The following is an 18,090-nucleotide window of genomic DNA, read 5'->3' on the forward strand; positions in this document are numbered from 1 at the left end:
ATTTGTTTTTAAGATTCTTGCATGAGGTGATGGGAAGCATGCCATCTTTTCAGAAATTAAGTACATGCGACCAATGAAATTAGCTTTAGAAGCATGCTTCCCATCAACGGGACAAGTATTAAAAGAATCATAAAATTATCGAACATGATGTTACCTAACCATGCCAGCCAGAATGCATTTATTAGAAGGAACAACAATCTATGGCCTAAACTATCAAAGCTAAACTGAGTCGCTGCTGTTCTAAAACTCACATATCCCATTTATCTATATGAAATTTATCAAATTCAAAGTTGAATCAGCCATCAAAAAGCAATTGGTTGGCGATCCCAGCTTGTAAATGGAGTGGTCAAGATCATAAACATATCAAAAATTTGTTGTCGTCCAATTTAATCGTCATTCTTTTTCCAGTTTCTCAGTTTCTGGTTTAATTCCTATATCAATCCTTATTACGAATTTTCTACATCTTCCAAGTATTTCCACAGCACCTTATACCAGTTAACCGGCCTGAGTTTCTGAGCCACTTAAATCAGAACTCCAGTCTGATTTTAATAGACGCAAGTTATTGCCCTTGTCTTGTTTTGATGGTTAGATAGGAATCTCCCACTTCACGAGGAAACAATGCAGGTGAATAGCTAGTCTGGTTCAGGATTCATTACCTTGTTTCTCGCATTCAACGTAAGCATGAGTCTTCAATGACCAAATGTCCTTTATTTGGAGTACGCACGCCACATCATTCATAGCTAAGTTGCACCACAAGATCAGGTGTGGCCGGTGACTTCTTCAAAACAATCTGATGCCCCTAAGGCATTTAAAGTTGTGCAGACACATAACGTACTGTAGATTTCTCGAGAGCATATATATATATATATATATATATATCGAGAGAGAGAGAGAGAGAGAGAGAGAGAAGTTCCAGCATGGATCTTAGGCATGTAAGAGTAGTAGTAGTTTGATCAGAACAAAATCTGTGCTGGTGCTTGCAGTAAACATTGAAGTTTCTTTCACAAGAGACTGAATAACAATCAGATATTTCTCAGTTTCTTCTTTGAGAAAAAATTGGTAGGACTCCTCTGAAGATGCCAATCTGACAGCATTGATGATCAAGAAAAAGGTGCGAAGGACTTGCACATCATCTCCATTTTCATTCTGTTACCATATTTTCGATATTTTCGTAATGCGTTAAAAACTTTAGCATGAAGTGAATTTGTAGTTAAGCGGACAATCATGAAACAGGGAGAAACCTTCTCTGTGAGCTTCTGTTTATACACCCAGTGGATTAGTTATACTCCCAGTATGGCACTCATTTTGTTACAGAATAACTTCCCTTTTTTACTGCACGAGCACAAGGATGGAATGGCACTGGCATGGCAGGGTGTTGATGCATCAGGTGCCAGGTTCCTCTTGCAAGAATAATATGATCTGAGCTCTCCACCAGTATATTACAGCAGGAGAAGTAACAAATGACTGCAGTAATTCCCGAGTGTTCTTTTGATCTCAAGGGCGTCCCCTTCTCCTTCTACTCAGATCAAGTCCACTTTAAATGACATGAGTGCTGAGCAGCCAGATCATCTCGCCTGCTATCCGAAAAGTGTGTACCCCATTCTTTTCAGGAAATTATGGAGTAGTACATGACTGTCCTAAAAGATAGGAAAGGTCAAGGTATTCTCTGTAGCATTTACTGTCTTTGGTTGGCTGATGGTCTTGGATGCCTGCCCATCTTGCTCTAGTATGGTACTGTATTGAATAATGATTTAGGCAGAAGAGAATGGAAAAGATCGAGGACAGGTCTGAAATAGTAGGCCTTGGAGGGTTGAAGGAATCAGAGTTTCTTTGCATTCTTCTTCTTCGCCCACCGACACTTCATTGATCTGGAGGTATAAGACTAGGCGAGTATCCTAATGGTGACAACTAGGCGGACCAATGGAAGAGCTCCCAGTTCCATCAGCTAAACTGTTCTTCTGTTTGAATTGAGTTTCTCTAGTTGTAGCATTGTCAGTGTTAAACCATTCAGTTCCATCAGTTAAACTGTTCTGTTTGAATTGAGTTTTTCTAGTTGTATCATTGTCAGTGTTCAAACATTCTCTCTCTCTCTCTCTCTCTCTCTCTCTCTCTCTCTCTCTCTCTCTCACACACACGCACACACACAAACACACCCGCACACACCCACACACATCCAGAACTCCTTACTATATTAGCATGATTATTCTGGGTTAAAAAACTACGTTAGAATGATGAATAAAGACGGTTCCTACAGCAGATCAGTTTAAGAACACCCTTGCATGGATGGCATCTAAACAGTGTGAGTGAAGAATTAGTAGACCGAGTTCTTGGGATCAATTAGCAATTTGAGAAGTGTATCAAATGATAATCACCATCATGGAGGTTGTGCCACCAATTTTGCGAAACAACAACAGCAACAACATAATTAATAATAGGCACTTAAGTTTGCAGAGACTAAGCAGTTAGTAAACCTAGGCGCAGACTTTGCTTGATAAATAATTGGGTGCAATGAAAAGCCAAGTTTAGAACTTAGTTGGCCTCTTAGACATTAGAAATAGCAATCAAGACTAATGTTGTGCGGAAAGAGCTAGATTATATCTCTCAGTGACACCACTAATAGGGTGGATTGTCGAGGATCGATCAGCGAACGAGAGCACTTAGGATGGTAAATAACTACTTGTATGTTTAGACGTCTCCTGCTCCGTTTATATCAAAAAGAAAAAACAAAATACAGTGTGCCATTATGCATGAGCTTAGCCATTTTCTCTTTTGGGAGTGGTTCAGTCATTTGGAGAGAGCGACACGGACATGGCCGAATCACAGCATCACAACAAACAACTAATCTTGGAATGGTCTACTGTCTTTTTACTTTCTTAGTTTTACTAAGGAAAACAAATTATCATAGAAATACTCTTGTGTTATCATATTTGGAATTTAAGTTGTGTTTGAATCTTTTCTATCGCACCATGATCTATGCTTACTAGACATATAATATGATCTTATACATGATCATGCACACCTACGTGATGGATATATATATATGCTTGTTGGACTGCAAATTTCGATGAATGCCGTACGAACCAAAATCTTCAATTGTATCCTTTATTCATAGACAATTTGACATTATATTATTGATCATTGCCTTATAGCTTTCCATCTTTCTTTCTTCTAAGTTTCTTTCGCGACCTGCCATGGACCAGTGTTGGATATCTTGATGCTGTTTTAATTTCCTTTCGTTATCGAAAAAATTAAAAATAAACTGCAAGAAGAGCTAATCCCATACCCAGTCTGCAAGAAGCGCGCGCTTCTCCGACTTCAACAGTTCTGGTGTTGTATTTTAAGTTTTCAAGTACAAGCAGGGGGAGGATTCAGTTCTGGGGGTGAAGAAAGAGAACTATGACTCGTGCAACGCCAACAAGCCTATCCAAAGACTCGATGATGGCAGCTCGGTGTTCCAGGTCGATCGGTCGGGTCCGTTCTTTTTCATCGGTGGCGTTCCCGACCGATGCAGGAAGGAACAAAAGCTGACCGTGGTGGCGATGGCAGATAGAAACAAGACACAGCCCCCAGCCATCACCCTCGTCTCCTTCTCCTTCCTTTCCTCCGCCACCACCGCCATCCTCCACTTCATCTACGCCGCTGGCAACTGTGCCATCAAGTCCGAGTCTTCCCTCGTCGTCTCCCTCGTCTTCTTCCTCCACTCTCTCTGTTTCGGCAATTGTTTCAGGGGCTTCTCTAGGACTGGTGGCTTTTGTCCTGAATGCCGCTTTTTGCAGTTCATTCGATGCATCTTATGAATGAGGTTGATTTCTAACTTGTTAGATTTTGTATTTAGCGAAAAATGCTACATTGGATCCCTTCTCTTTCAGTTCGTTTAATAAATGGAGAGTGTGAATCTTTTATCCTGTTCCGGGAAAAAGTTTATTATCAAACGGGGTTTTATCATTTTGATGAAAATGAAATTAATTTCCATTCATCCACATTTCTTTCTTTCTTCTTCTGAGACTGACTAACTGCAGGCTGGTGATCGGTTAAAGCAAGAGGAATGAGAACACTTTTCCTTCGCACCGGGAGTTAGCGGCATGCTTCCTTTTTTTATTTTTTTATTTTTTATTACGACGGAATCACAAAGTCTTCTCCTACTCGAGGAAAAGGTAAATCGGTGTTCTCAGATGAAGATTGAGCATCGACAGATTTAAAAGTATGAATTCAGAAGGTATATTTGGAGGTATTCGAAACTGGAGCATTTCATCATGTGGGTTGCATGTGGAGCTTGTGTCAATTCGATTCCCATCAAATGCAACACAAGCAAGCCACCACACGTGCATGCAAGGTACGCATGTAATATATACATAGCTAAGCAACACTTTTGCTAGGAGGAATGCTTGGCGAACCACCAACCCAAGTAGGAGACAGATTTAGGAGGCATTCGATAAAAAAAAGTGCGACTCATATGGTTGTCCGTCAAATCTCTCTTTCGGTTTTGGTAAACGGCGACTGTGGTGTTGGAGGCTGGCAATGAAGGTGGCAAATATAGCAACTGGCGGTTAGCCACCGAAGGACGAGGGCGTGGATCTCAGAGAATTCTTTCATCCACGGCCTGCACGGATCATTGCATGATCCATCGATCGGTCGATTCGTGCGAACGCCAAGTGAAATCCTTCCCCCAAAGCGAAAAACAAGGAGAAAGAAACGGGCGCCCGGCCCCAATAGATGTCAGACATCCCGGCCCCAACGGCGTCCCAAACGAAAGCCCGCCATATACGTTCTCTCCCCGAAACCCACAGACCCACCACCCCCTTTCCTCTCCTTTCGGCTATCATATCTCTCCCTCTCCCCGGGGAGAGCAAGCGAGGGAAGGGACCAGGCCAGCCCATAACTAACAAAACCGACACGCAATAAGAGAAGAAGCAAAGAGAAGAGCCACCCGCCCGCCCCCACCACCTTTGTGCCGCATGGCTCCGCGCCGCGGATTCCCCCTCCTCCTCCTCCTCCTCCTCCTGCTGCTGGCGGTGGCCTGCACCACCAACTCGTCGGCCCTCAACACCGTCGGCTCCGAGGCCGTCGCGGACTTCCTTGCCGCCAGGGGGGATGGGAGGTGTGACGGGCTTCTAGGCCAGTGCATCGACGAGGACACGGAGATGGAGACGGAGACCGGGATCAGCCGGCGTGGCCTGGCAAGAGCCGGCGTCAGGCACATTAGCTACGGCGCGCTCTCCAAGAACCGAGTCCCGTGCAACCGCCGAGGCCGGTCGTACTACAACTGCTCCAGGGGGAAAAGCGCCAACCCCTACCGCCGTGGCTGCAGCGTCATCACGCAGTGCCAGAGGATCTTCAACTGATCAGCAACCAGTAGAAGCGAACAAGATTTTTATGAAAGCAGCAATGAGCAAGGAAAGAATAGCGGGGAGATCTGGTTTGGTTATTTTTATTGTTCCGAGTCAGTACTGTCCATCACGAGGTCCCTAAAACTTTCCCTCCTCCCCGTGAATTGTCGTAACTTCCATTCCATTCCATGCTATCCAATTTGTTCACAGGACTGGTGCTGTTATTGCTGGCCCTACTATTATACTAATATTACCGTCGTGTATTATTTCATGTGGCTGTAATAAGAGACCTAGCTATAGCTGGCTCTTATCTTCTCTCTCTCTCTCTCTCAACTCGTTTCCGTGAATGTTATGGAGAAAATATGTATATGAAGCTGCATGGATGATCTGGTTTCTAAAAATTAGCATTGAAGCATGGACCGCATACCCACATATTATCACGCATCCTGCTTCTCTCATTTCCCTATCATGATCTACTTTGGAGTTGCCATGGTGGACACAGACAAGCTATGGCTTCTTAATTTTCATATCTGATTTTCAAGCATTAAGGTTTGAACTGTTTTATATTTTCTTAAGTAAAATAGAATGGAAGAAAGCCTCGCTAAAATTAGGATCGAATCCAGATCGCTGCCATTCAAAATTTAGTAACTTAAACAACCTAACCACTCAGCGATAGCTAAGGTTAGGCATTGGGCTCAAAAGCATAACAATTTAATAAGTCAGACCTGAATCTTCCCCAAAATATTGGACTGGAATTGGATCTATCTGAATTATATCCTGCAGACTGGGAAGTATACGCATAGATGGAATTTAATGATACCCGTTATCTTAGGTATATTAGAATGTTCAACTGTAAATTTCATTCTGAAAACACATAAATATTTGCCATCTGGAAAGATATTGAAGTACCAGATGGAAGGTCCATTTGCTGGAACGGAAACCTTTGCAATCCAATAGGTTGTCCGTCTCTATCAAAAACTTCATTGGTTAAGCTGAGGGGAAAAAAAAGGGAAGAAAACTGTCCCGGTCCACAACCAAGATGAAAGGGGAACTAACAGCACAAATCAACATCTACGGATTCGTGAAATTTCACATAGATCTCGACATGGGAGACTGTGCTCCCACGGAACCTCCTTAATTCTATTTCACTCATTTCCGAAAGCAATGAAGTTTTGTTTCCAAAGCCTCCAAAATTTTTCACTAAACAATCTGAAAATGTGAAGCCATTTCAACATATGAGCTGCGGTCCAGTATATTTTTCATATGCTTTTGAAAAGAAAAAAAAAAAAAAACATAAAAGCAATACCAGAAGGGCCCTAAATTTTCAATTGCCTGCATGATATAGGTACAATCCAGTATCTTGACATATCAATGGCCCAAAAAAAGAAAGGAAGGAAAAAAAACAAAAATAAAAGGAGCATTTCCCGCCTCAGAATTACAGGGCATGTGAATGATGAGACAATACAACAGTAAGGCCTAAAGGAAACAGTTTGCTCATATGACTACCTTAGACTCTTCTTTAGAATAACCACCATCTTCACCACGGGGTCATCTTCTGATATATATGAGAAACAAATTACTAATTATATTATTTGTCAATTAACTCATTAAGTTTAATTATGAACAATGCAGATTTGATCTTCTCCACATGCAGAAATTTTGAGAGAACATAAGCATATCAAACATTTTTGTTTGTAGGGTTATAGGACAAAGTACCAAATAGCAAGCAAAGAACTAAAAACGGTGTCAGTCCAGAATCATGAAAATGTTTGAGAGATCACGAGAAGCATCATCCAGAATAGGAAATGATAAGCCCAAAATCTTAAAACTAAAACTCAAGTACTTCTATAAAATAACTGTGTCCAAACAGAATGCCCCTCCCCCAAAACCAATAACAACAAAAAAGAATAAAATAAAGGTGAATGATGTATATAAAAGAAAAATAATTTTATCATTTCATTATGATTAATAACAACCATGTCCCACTTTAACCAATTCTATTCTCAGTTAGGATTTCGATATAGAACTTCAAATAGGCCGGCCTACAAAAGATCTGACCTATAATTTTGAGTACCTGCAAGATGAACCAACATCAAGCCTCTTCACTTAAAATCCAACACGGCCCATGAAGGGTCTACAATCTTCTTTTTTAACTTCAATGTTCAATTGGAAAGCATTGCATGGCTGAGGCTTAATAACTCATGTCCCAATATATGACAGAACCAATAAGCAGACCAGAAATTTCTCACATCGTTAATAAATTACATATTAAATTACGGTAATATTGCCTATAATGCATTGTCTTAATTGCAGTAGTTCATATGTGCCTAATACAGAGTACATAGAGGGAAAATACCACTACCTAAATGAGAATTGAATGTTTTCAAGACTGGAAAAATCGTGCAATTAATCATGAACACTAATTCTAATTATAAACATTAATTCACCGTAATCTGATTTAGCAGTTAGTTCCAGGTGAACTAATCAGACGTTCCTCATGCCTATATCCAAAAAAACAAGCCAAATCCAGAATCAGTATATAACAAATTATCTTAAGAATTTAGGAACCTTGAGGCATATCTTCAACATAATACTATTCTGAAAATAACGGCATTTTGTTTAGGTGAAGCAAATAATATCCCGTGGGAATTGCAGCCCTGCCACCTAAACAGGTGACAATCATATTCTTTGTTCTCCAAGTTTGGAACTGTTGAACTTCAAGAAATGAAGGTCTCCCTTCATAGTTTCAAATTGGTTTTGCATGTTGTAGTGGGCTTTGGATAGGTTGTAGGAACATTTCATTAGAGACTGTTCCACTTTGAAACTAGCCCACCCACAACTTGCCAATTTAAATCCTCGTCTTGTAGCAATCCAGTTTAATTGTTGAAAAGAAAGAATAAGTGATCAATCAAGGTTTTAGGTTTCACTCAAGACTGACCTGTCGCACCAGTTGCATATGAAATGGATTAGTTCTAGCCAAGACTAAACCAAAGTGACCCCTACTTTCAGGTTTTGATTTTAATTCAATTTCAGCGGTTTCAGCCAGCCCCAACCAAAACTAACTGAATTTGATTATGAATACTTAAAATAAGTTTTATTTTGATGTTTACTATCATATTATGATTATCCCTCCATTTTTTTAAGTTTTAAAAGTGCCAATTTTCGTTTTCTTTCTTGAGTTAAAAAGAGGGGTACATGACACAGCCTAGGAAACTCCTGCAGTTAGAAACAAATTTCATTAAAAAATATTTTAGGGTTGTGTTAAAAATAAAATCCCTATTATTTCAGCGACTTACCAGGAAACAGATTTCCTTACTCTACTGATAGAGCAATTAGAACTCTACTAGCAAGCAACTGGCCTCATGCAGATTTGACATATAAGTTGATAGTAGCTGTCCAACTTCCAGTTTCTGACATGAACAGGAATGACAAATCTCAAGCTATTCCGATTGCTCCTCGTTCCTAGAGCATACCTTCTACCATCAAAAATTCTTTGCAGTGTTTCCCAGTAGGATATGGGTCTCTAGAAGGAAGGTTAACACTTTAGCCTACCCCTACCTGCATCCTTGCTATGAAGCTTTCTGGAAGATTTTAAATTAGCTCCACATGTGCTGTACTCCTGGGAAACAATGAAAATTACTTGGGTACATGTTTCATTACTTCCTTTATGACCTCCTAACAAGAGCAATGCAGAATAAATGGAAGCAGTTTCATTTCATTGCGGAAAAGGCAACAACACAACATACAGTTGCGAAGCATATAACAAATTTGAAATTTACACAAAAAACACACACATATACACAAGCAGATATAGTACCAACAGGATATGTTGGTGACCAAATCATGTAGCAGATCTGACTATATTCCTAATTCCACATAGTGTTTTAGAGCCAAAAACTTTTCTGAAAATTCCACTCTAAGTGGTCAACGGTCGCAGAATTATTTTACAGAATGAGGGTTGGAAGATTTATGAAAAAATTTATAAGGAAAAAAAGAATGTAACATACTTTATTGGATTAGTTACTTGGGTGTGGTGGAATATTGGTGAGCATCTGAGACAGGACTAACAGACAGCTCAATTTTATTACTGTCATGAAACATGTTAAATATGAGGCATATCATCTGGATCTCTCGTCTTTAAAACTGGTGGATCAATTAGAAGCAAAGAAAATATCATATTCAATGAAATATAAAAATTCAAGGGCCTCTAACTTAAGCTTTTGGGTGAAAGAACTTGACGGTCTGCAGGGTTATACATTATGGATCTTGTTTGTACCTTCTAGTTTGGTTTCTTCCCGCATATACCACCAGAAGCACAAAAAAAAAAAATCAAAGTTTTACCATTCCAAAATGTAGATCTCCCTCTTAATCACAAAAATATTATTCAGTCTGACAGCCCATGCAAAAAGTTAGGTTAAATTCCTAAATCAAAGCCTTATCATCCACTATCACGGATCACATCTCTTACTTCCTAAATCCCACTTATTAAAAGTTTTAAATTCTAATAACTCCAACAAATCTCGTTTGAACTAAAATATATATGTATATAAGTACGAAACTTTTTCTTACTGAAATTTTGAATCTAACTTGATAGGAAAGAAGAGCGCGAGGAAAAAAGATTTTTTGCGAGGATGTGTTTCGTTTTTTATTTGTGTCTGTTGGGGTGGGGGGAGGGGGGTGGTTAAACATCTCATTGACACTTGTGAAGCACATTTTCATCAATCCTCTATATGGTGATTGTATTAGACACCTCACTAGTCCTTAGATTGTTTAAAATGCATTTGTTTATTTTTACTTCTAAATAATTCAGTTATTAAATGATAACTTGGACAGATGTAGGACCATGATAACTTAAAGTAATCTCTTCAATACACTGGATCATTGTGGTCAGATCATTTCAGACTAACAATGACAAATTTAATCAAATATAAATGAGTTCAGTTGCTCGTGTCCTCCTTCAGCGCTGTATATTACTGCAGCAAAGATATATTTCCTTTTTATCAACTTAATCCAGAGTACATTCCTACATTTGATTTTCTTATTCTCTGTTACTTTTTGCACTTTCCTTGAATAAGCTACATTTATTCCTATCTTCAAAAATTCTCTTTAAAAGAATATCCTATAAGAAAAATACATGGGAAATTAGCTGATATATAGTTCATCATGTATCTCTTTGGAAAAGAATGGATGGTTATGATTATAGTTGTGTATCTTCTTTGAAAAAAATCATAGGAAAGGAAGTTGTATAGATAGACCAAATAATATGCAAAAAATCCGTCCCTAGAGCTTATGGATGAACGTTAACCGCATATTTGATTTAAAGCATATATTAGTCGCAAAAGCTTTTATCAAGCACCAATATGAACTATCAATGTTCTAGTCAGCTAATACACTCACCAATATCAGTAGGGGCATTAATGGACTATATTTTATGGTTTGATACTGCAACTACCTCGAAGACAAGAAGAGAGGAAAGATGATACAGTTTCTTGAAAACATATACATTTGGTATCATTAGACGAGGTTTGCACTTCATATTTCTGAAAGAGTACATAAAATTCTCGAAAACAGGTTGATACTCACATCCTGCAGGTGCTCCCAACCAGGTTGTCACATAGCAACCATTAGAAACTCATATACAAGACGTCACAAATCAATATGAACACATAAACTGATTAGAAACTCTAAGATGCGAAATAGTAAAAAAAATTCCATATGTGGGTGCATAATATATCACCAGGTGGAAAACAGAACATAGTTACAGGACAGAAAGAAAACAGTACACAACTTTTACCCCTTGTATTGATGTTCTATGATGTTCGAATAAAAAAAGGTTTCAAAATCATGCTTACAGTTTGCATAGAATATTCAAATAATCATGAGGCCGTTCAAATATTTTAGAAAGATATAAGTGTACCATAATGTTATGAATAAAAACTATGTAATGTTACAAAAGGCAGAGTGAATTTGGCTAATTGTGAGTTTAGACCCTGCTTTACTTAGCAGGCCTCATTATCATGGAGCTAGATTTGAGCCCAGGAGTTCTGGGTTTCATGTAATATAGAATGTTGGATTTGGTATCCTTTATTTATTTATTTTTGGTTGATGAGCAACAAAATGAGATCCTGAATAAGATAGCCTTTTGTGAATTTGATAACCTTGTTCAGTTTGGTGGTTATGCACATTTGCCATGTTTCATGTAAAGTTTCTTAAAAGATTTGATGATTTCATTTGTAACTGAAATCTAGATCAAGCTAATTTTCGTTTTATGCATATGTCAAGTTGTGAATTAACCTCCAATTTGGTTTATGTAAGTTCAAATATGGGTCCTCATGTAACATGCACAAGGCTAGTAATCAAAAAGAATTTCTAAAAGTAAATAAAAAATAAGGTGCATGCCGATAATTTAAGAATGTAACAGACCAACCTTGTATGCCCACCAAAGTTTCTGCTTGACATGATCATTAAAGTTGAATTCTCCCAACTTGAGGTATGGTAATTAACCAGAAGGCCGTAATCTTCGGATCCCCCATGCTATGATCAAGGGTATGAGGAACAGGGTAAAAGCACTATGATCCATGTTCAAAATGGTCCTATGAATAGTAACTTCCTATGTGAAATTACAAACTATATTGCTTTTTCCATATGGAAAGGCTCCTGCCAAACAATATCTGGACCTCTAATATTTCACCTATCCCGATGGGTGAGAGATACCAAGATAACCTCGATATTGGTTTATCATTGATTACATAAACTAAGAAACTCAATATCTTGAGAGATATATAACAATCAAGATATTGAAATATCAGCTGATATAGTAGAAGTGGAAATAATCATTTTAAATTTAATATTAATGTTTCTCAAGTATAAATATTAAAAAAACAACAAGATATAATTAACTGATTGAAAATCTCAGGTGAAATATTAACATTTAATCAGCTAATATGCGGAAATACAACTGTTCATATCCAAGATAACAAGAGATGATTTACTACATACATCTTACTGTACTGTTAAAAACCAATATCTTGGCTGAGATGGTAACCATGACGCCTAGATACCTGAAACACAAATTGACATGCATGCTATTGTCTAATATAAAGCACACTAAATACTTGTCTCACCAGATAATACCATAATAAAAAAAGACACATTCTATAGGAGCAGTCCAAGACCAGAACAAAACAAAGATCCTGCTGTCCTTTATACTGAACGGCCATCCAATCTCAGGTTCTTTGTGTCTGATTTGCTCAGCTACCATTTTAAAGGATAAAAGAAGCATACACTACTGCACAAACTATAGTGGAGTCAAACCTACAGGCTATAATAAGTAACATGAGGGATTATGTAAGAAAGAAGATATGAAATAACAATATCTCGTAATAAATAAGTCTGTTTGCCCTGAAGGTCAACTATGGGTGCTTCGTTCTAAGAAAACTGACGAAAGGTTTATGAGAAAATTAAGTTCTCTTTCAAGTTCTCTCTCAAGATACTATCTCCATTGTCACCTACAGACACACTAATGACTTAAAACACCAAAAATTAAGTTCTCTCACATGTTATCCTCAAAACTTGTTCCAGTCTACTTATAAATATGCAACAGTTCCTAGATGCTTTTTGCATGTCACAGATTAAGGTGAATTTCTACTGCTTATCATGATTATTTAATTGTTTATTTTTCATATTTTTTCAACCCAATTAGGAGAGGATTGATAACAAGACTGTCAGCATAATAGTGAACTGCTTTACAATGGCAGGAGACTTTCCACATTTAATTAATACTTGTCTCTATTCCTAGTAGGAATTTTTCCACCAAGGAGTAGTATGGAGAATAATAGAAGTCACAACTTTGAGAATTCAAAGCAGATTGTAGCAAACGAGGGAGGAGCGAATTGGAAGAGTTAAGGAATTGAAACTGAGTTAACTGAAAGGTGGCTTTGAAGGTTAGGAAATACAAGCAACGATGACGTAAGCTGATGAAGAAAGGTGAATATGGGTAGACTTCAGAAAGAAGATTATGCTAGGACTGTGATCTGGCAACATTAAGTTGAGCAGAAGGCCTAGGAGAAGCTTAGAATTGGCCAGAGATTGTAAATAGAAGAAAAGCTGATATTTTGGAGAGCTAAGTGTATGGCTTTGTCCATTTGCAGTTTCTATCTTAAGTACTTCTCGAGATGACTGGGAGGGACATATACATTTGAGTTGCATTATAGGAGCAAGGATGTGACGGATTGGTGTAGGAGCACCTATAAGGCAAGGATAGTTTTGGATCTTCAACGGCCTCCAATGTGGGGATGGAAAACTGAATTTCCATTGCAAGTTACAAAAAAAAAAACCAGAGTATTGCTAGATCATAACATTTTAGTCCAAAGCGACCAATGAAACAGAATTTGAAAATCAACGAGATACATTGTCTGGTGAGAACTTGATAAAAAATTTCAAAATCTTTTACAAGACAGAACTATAAAATAGATGTGGAGTGGAAATTGTTTTTGTACCAGACAAGAAAACCTACAATCTGCAATGACCAGCCTACCCTGGAAAAGAGTGGGTACTAACAAGAAGAAAATGGAATAAAACTTTTTTCTTTGTTCTAATTGGCAGTCATTTACAAGGAAAGAAACATGTGAGGTTTGACAAAGAAGTGAAACTATAGAAAGGCATAGTGCTATCATGATCTGGTCAACAAGTACAGAGTAGAGACAGAGTGTTGTCTAATGACTTGGGCTTGGTGCACTGGGAGGTCACTGGGTGGACTCATCCTCGACAAATAGACCTCTAAGGTTGAGTTATTGACAGTAGTAATCTTTTTCATGTTGTATATCACCTTCATATAAGAGCACTCCGCCTAAAACTTTTACTTCAATTTCCAGTTTTTAAAGCAATTGTAGTTCATGAAGACAGATGACTAATGTCATACTAGAAGAGTTGATGGAATAATGTTGATAAGGTGTTGAGATGAACAAAATATGTACTGGGTGCAGAACATCACCAGAAATTATTTAAATCTACAGATTTGGATATTTGCCTGTAGTTCCTCAAATTGATATACGGAAAAGTTTTTGAAACAACAGTTACTTCCCAACTGTTAGCAATTGATACAGAAATTTTATACAATATCTTTCTTTTTAAGATAAAGTTCCATAACATTACTGGAAAAAGAAAAGACAAGAAAAGAAAACTTCAATTATCGACATGACTCTACCTTTTTGGGCTATAATTTTCACTACATAGTGCACCTTCCCTGTAACCTTGCACATGGTGCACCTTCCCTGTACCCTTGCACATGGTGCATCGTAATGCTTGCCAACCATTGCATGTTCGAGAATTCCTAGGAAATTATAAGACAACTCCATATGTAAATCAACATAATGTACTTTATATTTATAAGCATAAGTCCGTTCTGATTTATTATTACAAATGGAGATGGTTGCTCATTACTATTACAGTGAAGGTCAAAAAAAGGAAGAATTATGCTTCCAGCACCTTAAAAAGGCATTGGAACTGACTACCGAAGCATGAGCAAGCATACACTACATTATGGCGATTTAAGTTTGCATGATTTATATTTTCAGATTAGGAATTTTAGTCCAAGTTGGAGTCCAAATGGCTTGATGAATCATGAGAATATCAATATACAGTGGATAGTAGAATGCAACTTTCTCGGTAATGTTATTTGAGGAAGACAATTGCATGAATAATTCTGAATTACTCAATATTTGCATAAATAAAAAATATATAGAAAATTGTTAAAAGCTGAGCATTGATGAACCCTGAGCATTTTGTTAAGATTTGGGAGGCACATATTCATATCACTCTCCTTTATTTTAAGAGAATTTATTGCTACATCTGAATATATAAATATATAACGAAGCAAATGATATTGAGGCTTTCTTACTCTGAAGCTAGTCAAAAAGGCAACAATCACACGAGCATAAGTTACCAAATCCATTCTGTCCTAACACTTAAAACAAATTATATGCACCTTATGCTGCAACTTCAAAACCAAGCTAAGCTTATCAAACTTTTCTATATAACTGAAGTATAAAATCATACAACTTTCTCTCTAGTAATGAACGCCTACAGTCAATTATTTCCTTTTGTGTTCCAGCGTACGAAGTCCCCTTTTTGATATAATTTTTTTTTTAAAAAAAAAACATTGGAATATTAAAAAAGGGACGCTGCCACAAGCATCAAATATCCATAGAATATCCACAAGCCATACATAAAGCTGCAAGGAGATCAAGAAAATACTGGCTCCTAAATACCACAAGTACAATCATGACAGAAAGAACACAAAAAGATAATACTGAAAACAAGAAAGAACATCAACCAGAAAGCCAAACGAAGCATTATCTCTGGCAGATCACCTTCCTTCCAAACTCCAAGGAAATATTGGTAGGTTCCAAGAATTGCTACAACCTGCAACCCAACTCATAGAAGAAAATCAGGTTTGTGTGTGTTTGTGTGCGTTACGTGTGGTGTGGGTATTTGTTGGGAGATAAACTACAAAAATCAGGTTTTTTTAAAGACGTCAGGAAAAAAAAAAACGCATTCTCCAGTTAAGATCTCAAAGAAAGTGATTTCTCGGATCACCTGGTCAAAATGCCGTAATTTCTGCTCAAGAATTAACAGATATTATAATTAAGGCTTTCAAGAACTAAAAGAACAAAATTTTTCTAGAACTCAAACGAACGTAAATATTTCTGTTCAAGAACTCAAACGACGTAACTACTTGTCAAAAACTCAAAGATATTATAGAACGGGAATTTTCAAGGATTAAAAGAACGAAAATCTCCGATAAACACAATCTCCAATCAAGAACTCAGAGAACGTAATTGCTTCTGAACAAGAACTCCAAAAACGCAATTATCTATGATCAAAGATCTCAGAGATATTGTAGAACTAGGGTTTTCCAGAACTTTTATTAAAAACAACAAAAAAAAGATCGATCAGGAACTCAAAAGAACCGGGATCTCCGATCAAGAACTCAAAAAAGGAAGGCCCGTTTCTGATCACGAAAAGAAAGACGCAGCGTGCGAAGATGGCGGCGAAGGCGAGGCGAGAGGCAAGCTCGGGTATGCCAAAGCGGCGGGGGCGGAGGCAGCGGCGTCGTAGGCGAGGATGAAAGGGGAAACCACCACTTTGATGGGGGAGGATCTGCTGCCCGTACCGGGCGGCGAAGACCTTGTAGTACACGTCCGCCCGCTGCTTCACCGCCTTCAAAAACCGATCGGGTCCTCTCCGTGGCCCCCGGCCACTCTAAAAGCCGGGAGAGAGCGAGTGGGGGGGAGCGAAGGAAAATTTTAATGAGAAGAAAAAAAAGAAAAGAATGAAATAGAATAGATTTTTTTTTATTTGAAAATTTTAGAAGAAAAAAGAAAAAAGAAGGTACTTTTTTTCCCCTTGTTTGAAAGTTTGTAAAGAAAATAAAAGAAAGCATACGTTATTAACACTTTTATTAAAATATCTTTATTATAAAAAGGATATGCTTATAAGTAGAGGGTAAAATATGTATTATAAAAAAATTATTAATATCCAATTTCTTTCTCTCCAAATTCTTCCACTTATGGAAGGAAAGAAAGGAGAGAATTGGAGACCAAAATTTTCCCTCCTATTCCCTCTTTTTTTTTCTCCTTTTCCTTCACTAAAAAACTCCCAAACATCAAAATTTTTAACTTTCCCTTCCACTCCATTTCTTTCTCCTCAATTCCAAGTTTTCAAACGGAGCCTAAATGGAGGACACAACGTCTTCGGCGGAGAGGTCGGGGGATTTTATAGGCGTCTGCTGAGGCACGATGGCTTTTACGTTTTGGTCCAGGTAGCCGCAGCGTGGCAATTGGAACGAGTGAGGTCAGATACAAATTGAATTAGATGCGGTCAATCAGTTCAAATTCAACCTATTTATTACAAAATTGATTAAAATTTTAAATTTAAACTTAACCTATTTATTAAACTAGTTAAATCAGATTAAATGAATTAAATAGATTAGATGGATTTTAACATGTTAAATAAATTTAAACAAGTTGAGGGAGCCGAGTTAAATAAGTCTGAAACAGATCAAATGGATCGGGTCATAATCTTATCCAATTATTAAACGGGTCAAAACGGATTAAACGGATCAAAAATTTAAGCATGAACTTGACCCATTTAGATGGATTGATCCATTTACGACCCAAATCCATTTATGTAAAATCTAAACCTACTTAAAGTGGATCGTTTACGAAACAAATTGACGGGTTGAATCGTAAATTATTATCCCTACTTAAAGTATGCTAACGGATAGAAGCTTGCGTTGGCGGACTTACGATGCAATGCAACATTGTAAGTGCTCATCTCTAGCTTTGGTAGCAAAACATTTTACATGAAAATCATTAAAGATAAATTAGAAGCACCAATTGGAACTTTTATGCATCTAAAAATGATACCGGCCTATTTAGCATGAAAGGTATAGGTATGATTGCATGAATGGACTGGATTGGAAGCTTATGCTTGCGTTGATCATCATGGGAGTTCGAACCGGTTGTAATGTTTAATATTTGAATTGATGCAAGTTTAAGGTTTAACTTAATTCACTGAGGAAAAGAGAGTGACTATATCTTTATAGAAAATTAGAGGTGTTTGATTCATGATCAGAATCAAAATTAGAATCGGAATGGTCATATTTAATAGGATTAGAATATTAAAGAAGAGTGGAGATCAGTTTCAGAGGATTGGGACATTCTTATTTCTCTATAATCGAAATGGAATCCCCAACCAAATA

At 37.6% G+C, this 18,090-nt stretch overlaps 1 protein-coding gene and 1 long non-coding RNA gene across 2 annotated transcripts; one reads left to right on the plus strand and one right to left on the minus strand.

Annotated features, from left to right (window-relative positions):
- The first annotated feature begins 4,789 nt into the window (after positions 1-4,789).
- Positions 4,790-5,762, plus strand: LOC103708604 (rapid alkalinization factor-like). The gene has a single exon (XM_017843611.3). It carries the CDS (start codon positions 4,956-4,958, stop codon positions 5,340-5,342), a length of 387 nt encoding a protein of 128 aa, XP_017699100.1. The 5' UTR covers positions 4,790-4,955; the 3' UTR covers positions 5,343-5,762.
- An 859-nt stretch (positions 5,763-6,621) lies between these two features.
- LOC113462907 lies at positions 6,622-16,624 on the minus strand. Its single transcript, XR_005512987.1, has 2 exons — positions 8,624-16,624; positions 6,622-6,882 (listed from the first exon to the last, which is right to left on the minus strand). It is a non-coding gene; the product is annotated as an uncharacterized LOC113462907 (long non-coding RNA).
- Between the last annotated feature and the right edge of the window lie 1,466 nt (positions 16,625-18,090).

The sequence above is a fragment of the Phoenix dactylifera genome, chromosome 8, assembly GCF_009389715.1.
Source record: "Phoenix dactylifera cultivar Barhee BC4 chromosome 8, palm_55x_up_171113_PBpolish2nd_filt_p, whole genome shotgun sequence".
Taxonomy (NCBI): domain Eukaryota; kingdom Viridiplantae; phylum Streptophyta; class Magnoliopsida; order Arecales; family Arecaceae; genus Phoenix; species Phoenix dactylifera.

Coding starts and splice junctions, on each gene's coding strand:
- LOC103708604 (XM_017843611.3), top strand. CDS start 4,956: ATGGCTCCGCGCCGCGGATTCCCCCTCCTCCTCCTCCTCCTCCTCCTG.